The following is a 14,803-nucleotide window of genomic DNA, read 5'->3' as shown; positions in this document are numbered from 1 at the left end:
ACATGCTCTCTCAGTGTTCCTGACCCCTCTGATACCTTCCCACCGAAATGTCAACTCCATCAGGACAGGGAGGGTTGGTGTCCACTCTTTTCATGTCACTCATTAGCACATAGTAGGTGCTCCAGAAATAGCTGAGCAATGAGCGAACAAATGAACTCTGTCTCCATCCTTGACATCCCAGGGCCTTCCTATCACCCAAACTTTGGATCCTGCGCCTACATGCTGCCTAATTCACTAGCCTCCCTGTGGGGTTCTTCACCTCCCACTGAAACTCAACTCCCTCAGGGCTGGGTACACTTGCCAAGCTGGCCCTAAGGAGGTCCTACCAAATTAATGAGCATGATCCCTGATTAGGGGTGCAGGCAGACTTGGATTAGGATTGGAAGACTATGAATTTTCTGAGAGGCTGACTCACCACTGAGCTCCCACTCCTCTCCCACACCACCCGAATCCACATGCACAGCTCTCTGACTCTTGTCCTTTTTCTAGGAGGAGCCCTCAGACCTCTGCCCTCTTGCAGAAATCCCACCATGTGTGGGATACAGGGTTCTGCCAGAACCTTGAATTCACAGTCCCCATACTCCGCTGATGGCTCTGATCCAAAACCGACTCACGTTTTCTGCTGGAACAGAGGTTCACCTTCCTCTTCACAATACAGGAAGATGCAGCCATAGGGAGGGGAGGCCGGAGGACGTCACATCGGCTGTCTTGTGGACACTCCGAGCCTGTGCAGCCTAGTGTGACTGAATCGCTCCCGACTAGAGGGAAGCTCTGCAGTACAGGCTAGGGGTTTGCTCTGTGCACTGGATTATGGTCAGTGCCTAGAGACGTGTCTGTACCTGGAAGACTCTGATATATTTGCTGAGTGAATGACCCCAAACCAGCCCCATCACAGATAGTTGGGTGACCCTGGGCCCCACTGCTCAGCCCTGGGGTTTCTGCTCTGGCTTCAGCCAGGACAGGGACCCATAACAGAATCTCCAGTCTCTTTATGACATGAGAAAAGAGCTTAGCCCTGGGCCCCGAAAGCATCACATATGAGTAAGAAAAAGGACCAATTAGCACAACCACACCGCTGCTGCAGACCTATCCCCTATCTGGGCACCCAGAGAAAGCTTTAGGGGAGCACACTACAGGGTCCCTACAAAAACTCTATGAGGTTGCTCCTTGATTCACCTCATGTTCTTAGAAACAAACACTGAGAGGGATGCAGTGATCTGAGAGTTCACAGCCAGCAAGGGGCCAAATGACCACTGTGCTGTGGAGGGGCAGGTTGCTCACCTTGTAAATAGTTGGTACAGCTGTTGGGTGGCATCAAATGTTCTGTGGTAACCTGAAGAGGTAGGGACCTAGGTGGGTTGCTGCTCAGCAAGGAGGGCACCGGTGTTTCCACCCCGTGTGCCTGTGTGATCTGCACCGTACAGCTCTTTTTTGTTATGTCGCCCTGTGAGACCGGAGTTCATTGGGAACTATAAGTGGATGGTGCTGGGGCCACTTGGTTGGTTGGCAGCTGGGGTCCAAGGCTGGGCTGGCTGGCCTCCATGTTGTGCTCCGGATGCCCCAATGGGAGGCCAGCCCTTTGCCTCTGGCCGCCCAGCTCTGAGTCTGGGCACAAGCTGGTGCCGGCTCCCAGGGTTAAACTGAGCCCAGGTTTCCAGGAAGGGCAGGTCTCCAAGGCCAGAACCCTTCTCACTGACAGTGCTGGGGGTTCTGAGGCCAAAACCCACCTTCCATGATGCTCCATCTCAACTATGATCTCCTGACTCCCACCTGCCGGAGCTTTCTGGTTATTAAACAGAGCATTTGGGGGTCTGAGCGAGGGCAACCCCCTTAGGTTCCAGGCTGTGAGCGCATTCAAACTCAAAACAGTTTCTCTGTGTTTCCAGGGTCTGTGCCTATAGTAAACTGAACTGTTCACAGAAAGCAGCTGGGTCCTCCTGGGCTTGGCCCAGGCAGAGTGAAGGGCAGGGGGAGGGGCGGGGCTAGAAGGTGGAATTGTTGTGTTCGAAGATGCAGACTGGGAAGTGTTTGACGTGGGAGGACCATCGGGCTGCCAGCTGGAAGAACGTCACGTCGTTCCACTCCACGCCGTCAATGAGGACCCGCTGCCTGTGCTCCTGGTTCTTGGCTGAGCAGACCAAGCGGCCGATGCCCTGGATGCACTGGCTGTTGGGCTCCAAGTCCGTGCCCTTGTCCTTCTGCGACAAAAACATCACCTTCTTTTGCTTCTCCTTGGTGATCACAGTCATGGCCATTGTGGGCGTGGCTGCAGCCTCGCCGCTGCTGGGCAGCCTGCTGACCTGGAGAGACCGGAAGGTGCACCGGAGTGTGTTTTTGGTGGCAGGCAGGTCTTCCTTCTCCCCGCTCCTCTTCCTGTTTGTGGGCTGGGCTGCCGTCCAGTAATCCACCTGCAGCTCCATCAGCTCAGCACCCACACTCTGGCCGGGGGAGGACAGGCCCCCACTCACTGACCACAAGGAAATTAGCTTGTGTGTGGCCTCCCTGGCGGTGGACAGAAGCACATTGGAGCATGAGGGGACGGCTTCAGCTGAGTCTCCTGACGTGGCTGGAATTGGCTCCACTCTTCCAACTTTCACTGCCCCCACAAAGGGAATGAACTTCTGCAAGGACAGCTCGTCCGGGCTCTTCGGCTTAGAGATGAGCATGGCCTCTGCGATGGGCAGCTGGAGGACACAGTTGGCCCCTGTGAGGTACTCTCTGATTTTCAACACAATGTTCTGCACAGCATCCTGGGCCTCCAGGTGGTAGAACAGTTCAGAACAGTTCCCACCAGGCCAAGTCCCGTAAGAGTTTGTAGTAGCGGCAATCCACGGAGCCCAGGTACCTGGCCAAGGGGTGGGAACCCAGCGGGATGACCAGGAAGCACATGTAGTCTAGCCATGACCAGGAAGCACATGTAGTCTAGCCAGTCCGGGGCCTTGTGGGACAGCTGCTCCACAAAGACCCGCAGCACGGTGCTGAAGTAGTGCTGATCCCCCGCCACCGCGATCTTCACTGGCATGGTGGCCTCGGTCTTGCAGTTGCGGTATCTTTGTATCCAGGAGATGATGGAGCTGAAGGCCTCCTGGACATCCACCATGGAGGCGGTACACACGGCGGGCAGCGTGTGCTGCTGCAGGACGTCCGACAGGGACTGCCCCTACCTGTCGGAGGTGTTGATGAGGATGATGTTCTTGGGTAGATAGTCGTTGGACATGAGGCTGTCGTTCAGTTGGTCGAACACAGTCTGACTGGGAACCTGCAGTTGGCTCTGTGGGTCTGCGCAGCGCTCCTTGATCAGGCTGTTGGCCGACTCATTCAGGGACCTGCTCCAGCCCCGGCGGGCGGGCTGCTTCCCCTTGGAGCTGGTAGAAGGGATGACCAGAGACTCGGTCTTGGTGGTGCGCCTCTTAGTGAGCATGTCCTGGGCAAAGGTCCCTGCCTCCGGGCTGTCCCCAGGCTGTGCCGGCTGCTCCCCAGGTTTGGGCATGCTGTGGGCCACCCAGTCGGAGCCACTGTCGCTTGAAAGGCTTTCACAGTATAATTTGGGCCGGTGGGTCCTGAGGACTCTGTCATCCTCCTCCATATCTGGGCTGGACAGGCTTTCAGAATATGACATGAGCTCAGGCATGGGAGGGGTTGGGAGACGGTCATCATCCTCCATGTCTGAGCCACTGTCCATGGGGCACACCACGCTCTGAAACAGAAAGGCCAGGTCCTTGTCCACATCGGGGACTTCCTCCTCAGACTCCTGCTCCGAGTCCAGGACCTCCAGCGTCATTTGGTACCTGTGCAGCCACTCTGCGACTCTCTGCTGGTAGTGCTGTTGCTTGATGGTGGACCTCCTCCTTCCTATCGGTTTCTCCAGGTCCAAGTCATCCTCGTCCAGGTCATGCCTGTAGGCCGCATTGTAGCTGACCTCCAGCTCAGAGCAGACGATCTCAGACTCTCCCTCACAGAAGTTATGCGTGGCCTCCACCTCGGTGCTGGCCAGCATGGCTTTGTCCAGGTGTTTGATGGTCTGGCTCGATTGGGAGAAGATCCAGCTCTTGACCACCTTGGTGGGTGGGGTGCTGTAGGCCATCGAGTCAGAGGCACTGCCACTGAACAGCTTGCCACCCGGGCCCTGGGTCTTCCCGGGCATGCCGGCCAGCTGAGGAGGCTCCTTCTGGCTCCGGGCACTGTGTAAGCTCCTCGTCTCCGTCTGCCAGCTGGAGTGTGCCAGGCCTTCAAAGTATTGTCTGGTCTTGGGCTTGGTGTTGCTGAGGATGCTGCTATCGTCCTCCATGTCTGGGCCACTGTCGCTGGGATGCTGAAGGGTGTCATAGAGAAGGTCCAGGTCCTCCTCCACCTCAGGGACATGCTCCTTAGGGTCCTGATCCGAGTCCAGGACCTCTTCTGACATGTGGGACCTGGGAAGCAGTGCCATGACTTTCTGCTTCAAGTTTTGTTGCCTGCATTGCTGCTGCTTCTTGGGCTGCCCCAGGTCAAAGTCAGCTTCTTCCAGGTCCTGCCTGTGTGTGAGATTGTAGCTGGCGTCCAGCTCAGTGAAGCTTTCAGATGTCCCCTCCATGTGGCTATCCATGGACTTGGCCTTGGGGCTGGCCTGCATGCTGCCATCCTCGTCGCCGATGGGCTGACTGGATAGGGAGGAGATCCAGATCTCAGCCACCGTGATGGAGGACCCCTGGATCCTGCTGCTGAGGCTCAGCACCTGGCCACCTTCAGGTGGTCGCTGCATCAGCTCAGCCATGTGGATGGCCCCTGTGGCCAGTGTCCTGTAGCCCAGGATGGTCCGGTTGTGATTGCACTTCCTCTGCTGCAGCATGATCTGCAGCTTGTTGCCTTTTCTCTTGAGGAAGTGGGGGTACTCCAGGGAGAAGGTCAGCGCCAGGTCAGTCTCCACTGGTCCGCTGCTGGGCAGCACAATATCATGGGATCTCAAGATGCCGTTGGCGCCCTGCATCTGCACTGCTATCACCAAGGAGACGAGCTCCTTCTCCAGCCCCTTCAAGACCACCAGCTTCTTTAACGTGAAGCTGCACAATCTGGGCACGCAGCCAGGTCTGGAGCAGTCTACCTCCCAGGTAGAGAAGAAAGTCATGGGCACTGGTGTGTTGAGCACAGTGGGCGAGCGGGCCAGGCCCGCAGGTGGCGAGGAAGCTGCACCTGCTTCCAGCGTACAGGTACTTGATGGTTTCTCCCCCTGTGGTGGGACAGAGGAGGGACATGATTGGTGGCAAGAGGTGGGGCACAGGTGATCGAAGGAGAGAGTAAATGACAAATAGTCACACGCTCATCTTTGACTCGCACAGGTAAGGCCTGCATGGTGGCCTTTCAAACTCAGAGACCTAAATTAACCTCACAGTTAGCCTGAAATTAAAACTTGTTATCTAAACGCAGTTTATGGTGTGTAGTCATATGCGAGGCCAGTGTCTTCCCTGAGAATGGTCAATCTTTACCTTAACTGGGCCTGTCTGTTGTCTTTTGGCATCTGTGATAACATACCTTTGGAATGTTAAAGGAATTTTCCTTTTTCTCGTCACCTAGGAGCACAGGCACTGCTCTGTGCTCTGCAGAAGACCACAAAGCTGCTCATTGCTATTGAGTTCATTGCTCACTATCCTGTGTGCTCCTGTATGAGAGAGGTATGTGTCTCTCGTTTTACTTTTTATCTAATCCCAGAGATTTCCCTGCTTTGCTTTCTCCTGCCTCCCTAAGCAATGGATTTCATGTGACCCACATACATCTTCACTTTTGATTGTATGTGTAAAAGCAGGTGCAATCCTGCCATTCTTGGAGCACTACCTCAATACAGTGAGATTTTGTTTTCCGGCCACTGTTGACAGTTGGGCTCCAATAAACTCACAAGAATTCTGCACAGGGTTGAATGCTGCTTACATTGCTATTTACTTGGCTTACTGTGGCAGGATTCCAAAGGTCACACAGGACCGCCCTGCAGACCCAGACACGGTGCTGGGATCCAGCAAAGGGCCCGTTGGGCCACCAGTTCCCTGCCTGTCAGGTGCATTTGGCTAAGTTGTCTCTTGAATCCAGAACCTTCCTTTGCTTGTGATAGTGGGTTCGACTTTAGTTAAGCTGTATTTTTAAATCCACAAGGTGGAACTAAGGTTAAGTGTTGACAGAATCAAGGCTAAGGAGAGACCAGAGGAAACATGGGTGGCTGGTTTTTGACTCTGGGTTTTCATTTGGATTTGCTTTCTGAGAGTCTGAGCAAAAAACCTTCACTGTATAAGTGAGAGCTGACCTTACTCAGCTCCGAAGGCACACATCCTCCTTCTGACCTGAATCTTGCCTGTTCTTAAGCAACTAAGAATCTTTGTGGAGGTGTCAGAGGTCATTCCTCACGCCAAGCAGGAGCCCCATAGAGAAATTCCAACTCAACTCTAATTCACCTGACTGGCTCCTCCGGGGAGAGCCCATAAGGTTAGGTCCACCAGCATTCCCAGCCCTTTCTGAGGTTTTTGTTTTTATTTATTTATTTATCCTCACTCGAGTATATTTTCCCCATGGGTTTAGAGAGAGAGGAAAGGAGGGGGAGATACAGAGAGAGAGAATGAGAGAGACATCGATTGGTTGCCTCCCCCAGGCGCTCCAGTAAGGGCCAGGGATCAAGCTGCAACCAAGGTACATGCCCTTCACCTTGAATCAAACCCAGGACCTCTCAGGGCCTGCATTCTACTCATGGAGCCAAGCTGGCTAGAGGCCTTCAGGTCGCCTTAGATAACTGGGAGAGAAGCCGAGGCACAAAAGAGGGGTGTGAGCATAATGGAGCTCAACCCAGAGCAGCACACTTCGACCCACTCCATAACATCCCTGGAAAACTTGCTCAGATTCTGCAAATATAAAATAACAACAATAACAATAAAAACAAACACACCTGTAATTAACATGGGAAGTTGTGGCCCCAGGGCTAGGACCTCCCAGACTCCAGCCCTCATTAGCCCCTGATAGGAAGCCTTTTCTTGCAAGTGCTTTACAGAAATGGGCAGATTTAACTTGAAAATATCAACTGAAAAATGGCCAAGATAAATAAATTTTTTGCAGGAAAAAAAAGAAAACTAGAAATATGCTGGCCCCAAAATGAAAATGACTGAATAGGAAGCATATCTTGATTTGGAAATTAGAAGCTTCTCAGGAGAAGCATGGAAAATTCTTTTAAAAAATAAATTAATGAGAAATTTTAGAGACTATCTCTGAACTCTCCTGAAGCGAATAAATGCTAACACCCCAATCTCCCCCTTCTATAGCAAGTCCACTACATCTTTTGCTCTCTGAGCTTCCTTGTCCAGATGTGTTCTTTCCCTTCCCTTCTTCCTTCCCCTTCTGTCTCCTCCACTACCCCTCCCTACTGACTTAAGGGAAATGAGAATAGGAATTCTACCAGCTCCCTTTGGAGAAAAGCTGCTCTCAGCCAGAGCGGAACCAGCAATTGTTCTCCATTTTCTCTATGGCCCTGATTGGCTCCCAGAGAAATGTCACTGTTAGAACGTGTAATCCTGGCTATTCTAACCTATCGCAATTAATATACTCCTGGTTTCTGGGAGCAAAAGCAAGAGAATTACTAAATATGGTTGTAAGAAAACTCCTATAGAGAAGTCTGCCCACTCTAGGGATAGAGGAAACTGAAATAGGATGTAGAAAAAGTAAACAAACATAAGAAGCATAGGGTTGCTCCAAGAGTGTTTCCCCTTCTCACTGTTAGATTGGGAGAACTTGAAATTATCATAAAAAGGGAAGCTCTAAGACTCCTGTAGATACTGGCGCTATCTTATTGTTCTTAACCGCACCCACTAATTGCTTTCTCCATCGGACTAAACCTTCTGTAAAAAAATGTCTGCTTTTTAATCAAAACCTGTTTCCTTTCAACTAGGGGTTGTTATGGAGATATATATATATATATATATATATATATATATATATATATATATATATATATATATATATATAGTTTGCTAATCAAATCTTTCCCAATTCACCTGATAGGTGAGGTTTTTTTTTTTCTTTTATATGAAATCTGTGATGCCTACATATCTTTCCACAGAATAGTTATACATTTAGAATAAATGAACCAGATACTGAACCAAAATGGAAAGTAATGATTTTAAAGGAACCTTCCATGAGGAAACTAACCTTGAGACTGAGCAAAGGTTTGGTAATCATCTTTTCTTTATTAGTATCTTCCACGAGAGCCTGAGAGATGGCTTAACAGGGTACCCACCCTACTCAGAATGTCTCCAGACAGCTCAGAGACATGCACACATGTCTCTAACACTGGGCTTGCTCATAGGTCTCTCTATAGATGCGGAACCAGCCCACAGTGACTTGAGAGTCCTCTTATGGAGTACATATTCACCAAGTGGGAGAAACTTGACCCTGAGAAACTCAAGAAAGAAGCCAATCTTCTTTTGTTACACCACCTACCTGGTCCCAGTATAGAGTGGGTAATAGAGAGGTTTGGCACCATTAGTTTTAAGACTATCATGCAGCTAGAACCTGTATTTCATTCCCAAGGGAGATGGACAGAGGTTTCCTATACCTGAAAGCCTTTATACCTCTCAGAGGTGTGTGCTTTCTGGAAGCTAGAAAAATGTTCCCAAATTGAAAGAAACATTCCAAAAATGGACAAATGAATTGGTCAGTCCCTTGCCAACATTTGGGTGGCAACCCAGTCCCTGGGGTATTGAAAATGACTATCCTTGTTTTATGAATTAAGTTTTCAAGGGGCCAGAGGTTTGGCTGCAGAAGCAATTCAAAGCCCACCAAATCCTTTTACCTTCCCCAAACCACCCCCCTAATTCATTTCAGAAACTTATAGATAACTAGAGGCCCAGTGTAGGACATTCATGCACTGGGGGTGGGGGTGGGGTCCCTTAGACAGGCCTGCCCCCTTTAGCAGTCTGGGAGGCCTCAGGGGCTGTCCAACTCACGGCTTAGGCCCGCTCCTCACCTCCCCCTAGGCCCCCACCCCCAGTGCACTGACCAAAAGGGGGCAGCTCCTGTGTTGAGTGTCTACCCCCTCGTGTTCAGTGTGCATCATAGTGACTGTTCTGCCATTAGGTCGATTTGCATATTACCCTTTTATTATATAGGATTGGCTTCATGCAACCAAAGTCCCACAACCTTTGAAGTGATAATACCTGAGTTCATTTTTTAAAATAAAACTACAATTCTCTGGAAGGTATGTCTTATCCCAAAAGAAGAAAAAATACCTCCCCAACTACACAAATCACTTTAGCTTATTTCAACTATTTCTTTCTAACTTAGTAAATTTTAATGAAAGTTATTGAATAACTAGATATTTTGAAATAACATGAAATACTGAAACATTTTTTGCAAGGCAAGTTAACCTGCTTTGGGGTTTTTTAATACAGAAGGTTTATAAAATGGATTTGCAGCTGTTGGTATAATGACTTGTGTTTGGTTGAAGATGTGTTTCTTGGAAGTGAGAGTGTGATTAAAATATGTTCATTGACGTCAATCTAAGGCATGCTGGTTGTTCCCTTTTGTGCTTATCATTGGGGAAATTAAGGCTCCTAAGAGTTAAAAGTTCCAGGTAAGTTGGAGAAATTACATAGTTGTGATCATAAAAGGCTTGAGGTAAGGAGAGTCATATTTGAAGGAAAAGGACAAATGTAAGTTTCTGTAAGGAGAGTTATTTCTGAATGGGTAAGAAGGTTTGTGAAAGTTGAGAAAAGGTTTGTAAAAGGGGGTACACAGGCTATAAAATTTTGTGAAAGTTTTAACTTTATAAAAAAAAATTCTTGCATTTTCTCTGTGAAAATTAGTAATTCAAATTATGTGTATGGTGTGTATGTGATGTGTTCATCTATGTGTATATGTGGTGAATTTTCAGCCTCCAGATGGCATTACTAGTAGATAGTCTTTTATTGGCCTAAAAAGATTAAATACTTATGTAAATTAAGGCGAATTCTGTAGTCTGGACAAAATATTTAATATTAAAACTGTTTCTAAGTGTGTTAATGTCTTTTAGAGTTATTACCATAAGTCTGTGTTTGCTTTCCTTCGATTTACAAAAAGTCCAGGCTGTAAGCTTTTGTGTATGTATATTTGCAACCTTCACAAAGTTTCCAGTTTAAGAGACTTTAAACCAGCGGTTCTCAACCTGTGGGTCGCAACCACTTTGGCGGTTGAACGACCCTTCCACAAGGGTCACCTAACACCATCCTGCATATCAGATATTTACATTACGATTCATAACAGTAGCAATATTACAGTTATAAAGTAGCAACGAAAATAATTTTATGGTTGGGTCACAACATGAGGAACTGTATTTAAAGGGCCAGAAGGTTGAGAACCACTGTAATTTAGACAAAAGAATGACTTTGAGTTAATTCCAATGTGCCCTTGAAGACTTCAAGGATTTGTTCTGTATCCTTATTGAAGGAATGTTTTTAAACTAAATTAGGCCTATTTTATATGTTTGAAATTACATGGGATGCTTCGCTAAATAAAAAAAAAATAAAAATGACTAATCTATTTGTGGACATATGCTTTCATTAAAATGGATGTTCTAAAGATTTCAACCGGCTGCATGAGGGACCCACCAAGATTCAAAGAAAAGTTCAAATAGGAAGCTCTCAGGTGTTACAGTTCACTTGTCAGCGACACCAGTCCAGCCAAGAGGGATGGTTCCCTGTGAGGGCGTCTGGCAGTGAGACTCCAGATATTTGTGGCGCAAACATTGGAAGTTTATGAATTATTTCTAATGCTCAATACAAGAAGCCATGGACAATGTTTTAAAATCTTACATATTATTTGTTCTTCTATATTGAAATTATGTATTGAATCTAAATATACATATACTTACATATATTTTATATTATGCTCTCTCATTTTACAGTAATTATTCTTTTCCAAAAATTATACTCTTAAAATGTTAAAGCTTACTAAACAAGCAAAGTTTATTTTATCAATTGCATTATAATCAAATCTATAACCATGCCACTTTGTTTTGTCATTCATAGAAAGTTATTGTTTTACTCTACTGCATTTTCAAATATGTTACATCTTTAGAAAAATCCATGAAAATAACTCTGACTTACTCTAAATTAAGGTTTCTAAGCAGGTCACATCTTTGAACTGAATGAAGAAGTACAGAACTCCAAGGAATAACTGAATTTATGAAAATACTGGCAAATAATCAGGATAAACAAAAAAATGGGTATGGGACTAAATGAAGTGAAGATGATTATTGTTGTTATGACTCGTCTAAAATACTGCTGACTTTTAAAATTTTTGTTTTCAAAATATAAGGAAAACTAGAAGCAGACATCCCACATTACTATCCATGACTCACTAAGGTTATCGGGACTGATAAATTAGTGACATTCATTTCACAGTACTCCCGAGAGACAAAGACGTCAAAGATAAAAACTTACAACCAGGAGATTTTTGTTTATTGAAACACATTCATTAAAGCCTCTCTCCAAAGTGTTAAAAAGGACCTTACCTTATTAGAGGCCTAACCACAGGTGGACATCTATCTGTGACACTGGCCTCCATCCACCACGGACATTGAAGACTTGTCAAGGACTAGAAACCACTGACCATGGGGGCTGACAGCTTCCCCAAGAAGTCAGCAAGGCCTGGACGCTGACAAATTACTGCTGCTCAAACCTTGTTCTTACATCACTTCATGGTTTTAGAGTAAGTCCTATGTGCTGGAACTGCTAAGTACTAGAGATCAGTAATGCTAAAGTGTTTTCAACAACATTCTAATGGAATACAGAAACATGAGAACAATGACCTGATGTGGTTCCCATAGTACAAGTGGACTTAAGTAGACAGCAAGGGGACATTTCTTTGTGGGGAAGTATTGTGTGTCCACTTCCAAAGAGAATTACTAATGAGCAATTGACATTTCTAGACTGTGGAGATACATGATATTAACTAAGCAGGTGAGCCATTGAAAAACATTTCAGACAGAGGGAAGAATTAGAAATATTGAATTGAGTCAGGAAACAATAAGGGATGTGGGGGTTGCAAGTACTGGGATCATCAGGAGGTTGGTTCCCAGGACAGGAACATGGATGGCAGAGCAGAGAGGAAATCAGACACCAGCTCTGAGAGCCCTGGCATGATGGTCCCTAGCAGTGACCCGCAGTCCTGGTGCAGGAGGAGAGAAGGGAAGCAGATCTTCCTGCGTTTGAGAGCAGGTGGAATGAGAAGGGGAAGGGAATGGACAATAGTGAGGAGAGAGTGAGATGTAGGTGGGGAAAAGCTCAGACATGTCCTAAATGATGACAAGCTGCAGAGTATGGTCAAGACAGGATGTCCCTAAAGTGGAGGGAGGTGATGGTCTCTGCACTGAGTTGCTAATGAAATGGTGAGAGTAGGAGTTGGACAAACATTCTCATGGATGAATCCCGAGTTCCTGCAGGTGGGACAGAAGGAGATTTTGGAGACAGTTGCCTAATCTGTCCCTAAATATGTGACCTGATTGAAGGGTTAGTAGGAGACTGTGAGCAGGAGGTAGGGAGTGACCCACCCAGATGATGGGATCTCCAGAAGGGGGTCTTCTGGAGCAAGAGAAGCATGTCTGGTGGTGGCCCTGTGTATACAGCTGAGTGCTGACTGGCCTCCTGGCACCATGGAGACACCCACATCTGTGGGAAGATCCAGTGTTTGCTCAGATAGCCCTTGTATCCTGCTTGTTTCTGAAATCCTCAGCTGTTAGCACCCTTTTGGATCTTGAAAGGCCCAAGGGTAATGACATGACTTTAGATGACAGATAAAGGGACCAGTCATTCAAGATGCTCAGCATGAACTCTCCACTCCTCCCTCTGTGCCCTCTCCTCCCTGTTCCTCTTCTGTCCTGTCTGCTCACTGGGAACCCAGAGGTTGTCTGGAATGCAGGACTAGCTTTACTCCTCGTACCTGGTGCACCCATCACCAAGTGGTTTCCCCAGATCTCAACCCCTGGCTTTTAACAAACCATTGTGAGGTTCAGCTCAGCCAACAGGGTGACTCTCTTCCCTCTACAGGACACACAACAGGCTTAAACAAACACACAGATGCACAGTGAGAGGACACACCTCAGGAGCCCAGGACACAGGACAAGAGATCCAGTCCTCTGGGCATAACAGAGTGTCTCATTCACAGTGACAAGTGCCCACGTGTCTGCAGTGCCCTCCACGGAACCCGTTTCATGACGCCCGTTCCCCTATGTTCTCAGGGTCGTGCTGGGGCTGAAGCAGGTAGGCCTGAGGCACTGTGTTGATACTTGCTTTCCTGCTCACTCACTGTAGTTTCTTGATGCTGAGATGCGGGTCCAGACTTGAGGAGGAAAAGCATGGCTGGGGCCAGCAGAATGCTTTGTGCTGCTCACCCCTGGGACGTGGCATGTTGTCTGCACTAGGGAGCAGCGGCAGCTGTGGAGAAAAGGCCCTGCTGAGAGTGGTGGTGACTTATGTTGGAGGCCAGAGGGAGGGTGCCCTCACGGCACCTTCCTGGGTCAATCCCCGTGCAAATTCCACAATTATATTCACCAAGAAGTGGCAGTTTTGACAACATATGTAGGCAAGGAAAGGAAGAAAATGGGCAATATCTGAGGAGAGGAGTCACTTTATCGATTCTCGGGTGTCTTGGAAGCTTAGGGTCGGGCAGGGCCCACTGCCTTCTCCTGAAAGGGTGCTTCTCTGTTGCTCTGATTGTGGTAGTTCATGGCTGTCCCCCCACCAAGGACAGAAACTCAGGAACACTGAACATGTCTTCATTCTTTCCCCTTTCCTTGAAGATATGGGACAAGTCATTTTTTCAGAACAGCTTCAAATCTAAGGCTAAGGTGACAGAGTGCACAGGCCCAGTTCCACTGGGTTATGAAATGGGAAATCAGGGAAGATGACAGTAAACAGACTGTCAGGTTCTGATAGCAAGGAAGTGGGGTACACAAGTCTTTGGAAGGTACACAAGTCAGTCATGGTGATAATATGTTCTCTTCTTGGATCTACAGAAGCAGCTCCAGAGTAAGATCAAGGAACACGTAAAGAGGAAACACCAACTCTGGTGCCTTCTCCAGAGCCAGAGCAGGCTCCAGGCACAGGTGTCACTGAACTTCCAGATGTGCTACCACCTGCTGCATTGTAAACAGTAAACAGTAAACAGTGGCCAAGTCAGAGCAGCCTCCTTTCTCTGTAGGCGCTGAGCTGAGTGTGGGTGGGCAGGACGATGGTGACTGTCACAGACTTCACGTGACGGGGCAGTTGCTGAGACTGGAGGTAAAGCCCCTTGAATAACACAGCCTTTTCTTTCCATAAATAATAAGATGCCCGCTGTGCCCCTGCAAGGCCTTGGGGTTTGCACCAGTGAAAAAATTGGCCCTCAGGACTCCTATCTCAGAAGACACAGTTGTAGGGGGCCACACCTTCCTACATCACACTCCTCTAACCAGAGATGTGCAAGCAGCCAGCCTGGTTCGCTGGAGATGTCCTGCCAGTCAACCTCCTCCAACGTCCCTGGTTCCAGAGATTGTTCTGCAGTCTTATGTGTAGACCACTTGCTACCCAAAAATCCATATGGGGCAACATGAGACAGATGTCTCTAATACATCATGGGAGGTCAGAGACACTTTGCACAGACCTTTATACATGGAGGGAGGGAGAAAGGTAGGGATGGAGGTGCACATACAAGGTGTAATACGTGATTTTACGTGTCTGTGCCTCAAGTAACAGCTGCCAGGCGAGGATCATCTTATTTTTGTAACTTGGAGAGTATTTACATTAGTTTCCAAATTAAGTTGAAGAACATAATCAAGTGAATA

At 47.8% G+C, this 14,803-nt stretch overlaps 1 protein-coding gene across 1 annotated transcript; it reads right to left on the bottom strand.

The window, feature by feature from the left end:
- Positions 1-1,982: 1,982 nt before the first annotated feature.
- On the bottom strand, positions 1,983-5,116 carry LOC132219365 (phosphofurin acidic cluster sorting protein 2-like). Its single transcript, XM_059671723.1, is given in 4 exon segments — positions 1,983-2,789; positions 2,791-2,928; positions 2,930-3,530; positions 4,113-5,116. Coding segments are annotated over 4 exon segments (2,538 nt in total). The 5' UTR covers positions 5,105-5,116.
- Between the last annotated feature and the right edge of the window lie 9,687 nt (positions 5,117-14,803).

The sequence above is a fragment of the Myotis daubentonii genome, chromosome 16, assembly GCF_963259705.1.
Source record: "Myotis daubentonii chromosome 16, mMyoDau2.1, whole genome shotgun sequence".
Classification (NCBI taxonomy): Eukaryota; Metazoa; Chordata; class Mammalia; order Chiroptera; family Vespertilionidae; genus Myotis; species Myotis daubentonii.
This window is presented reverse-complemented; position numbering and strand designations above follow the sequence as displayed.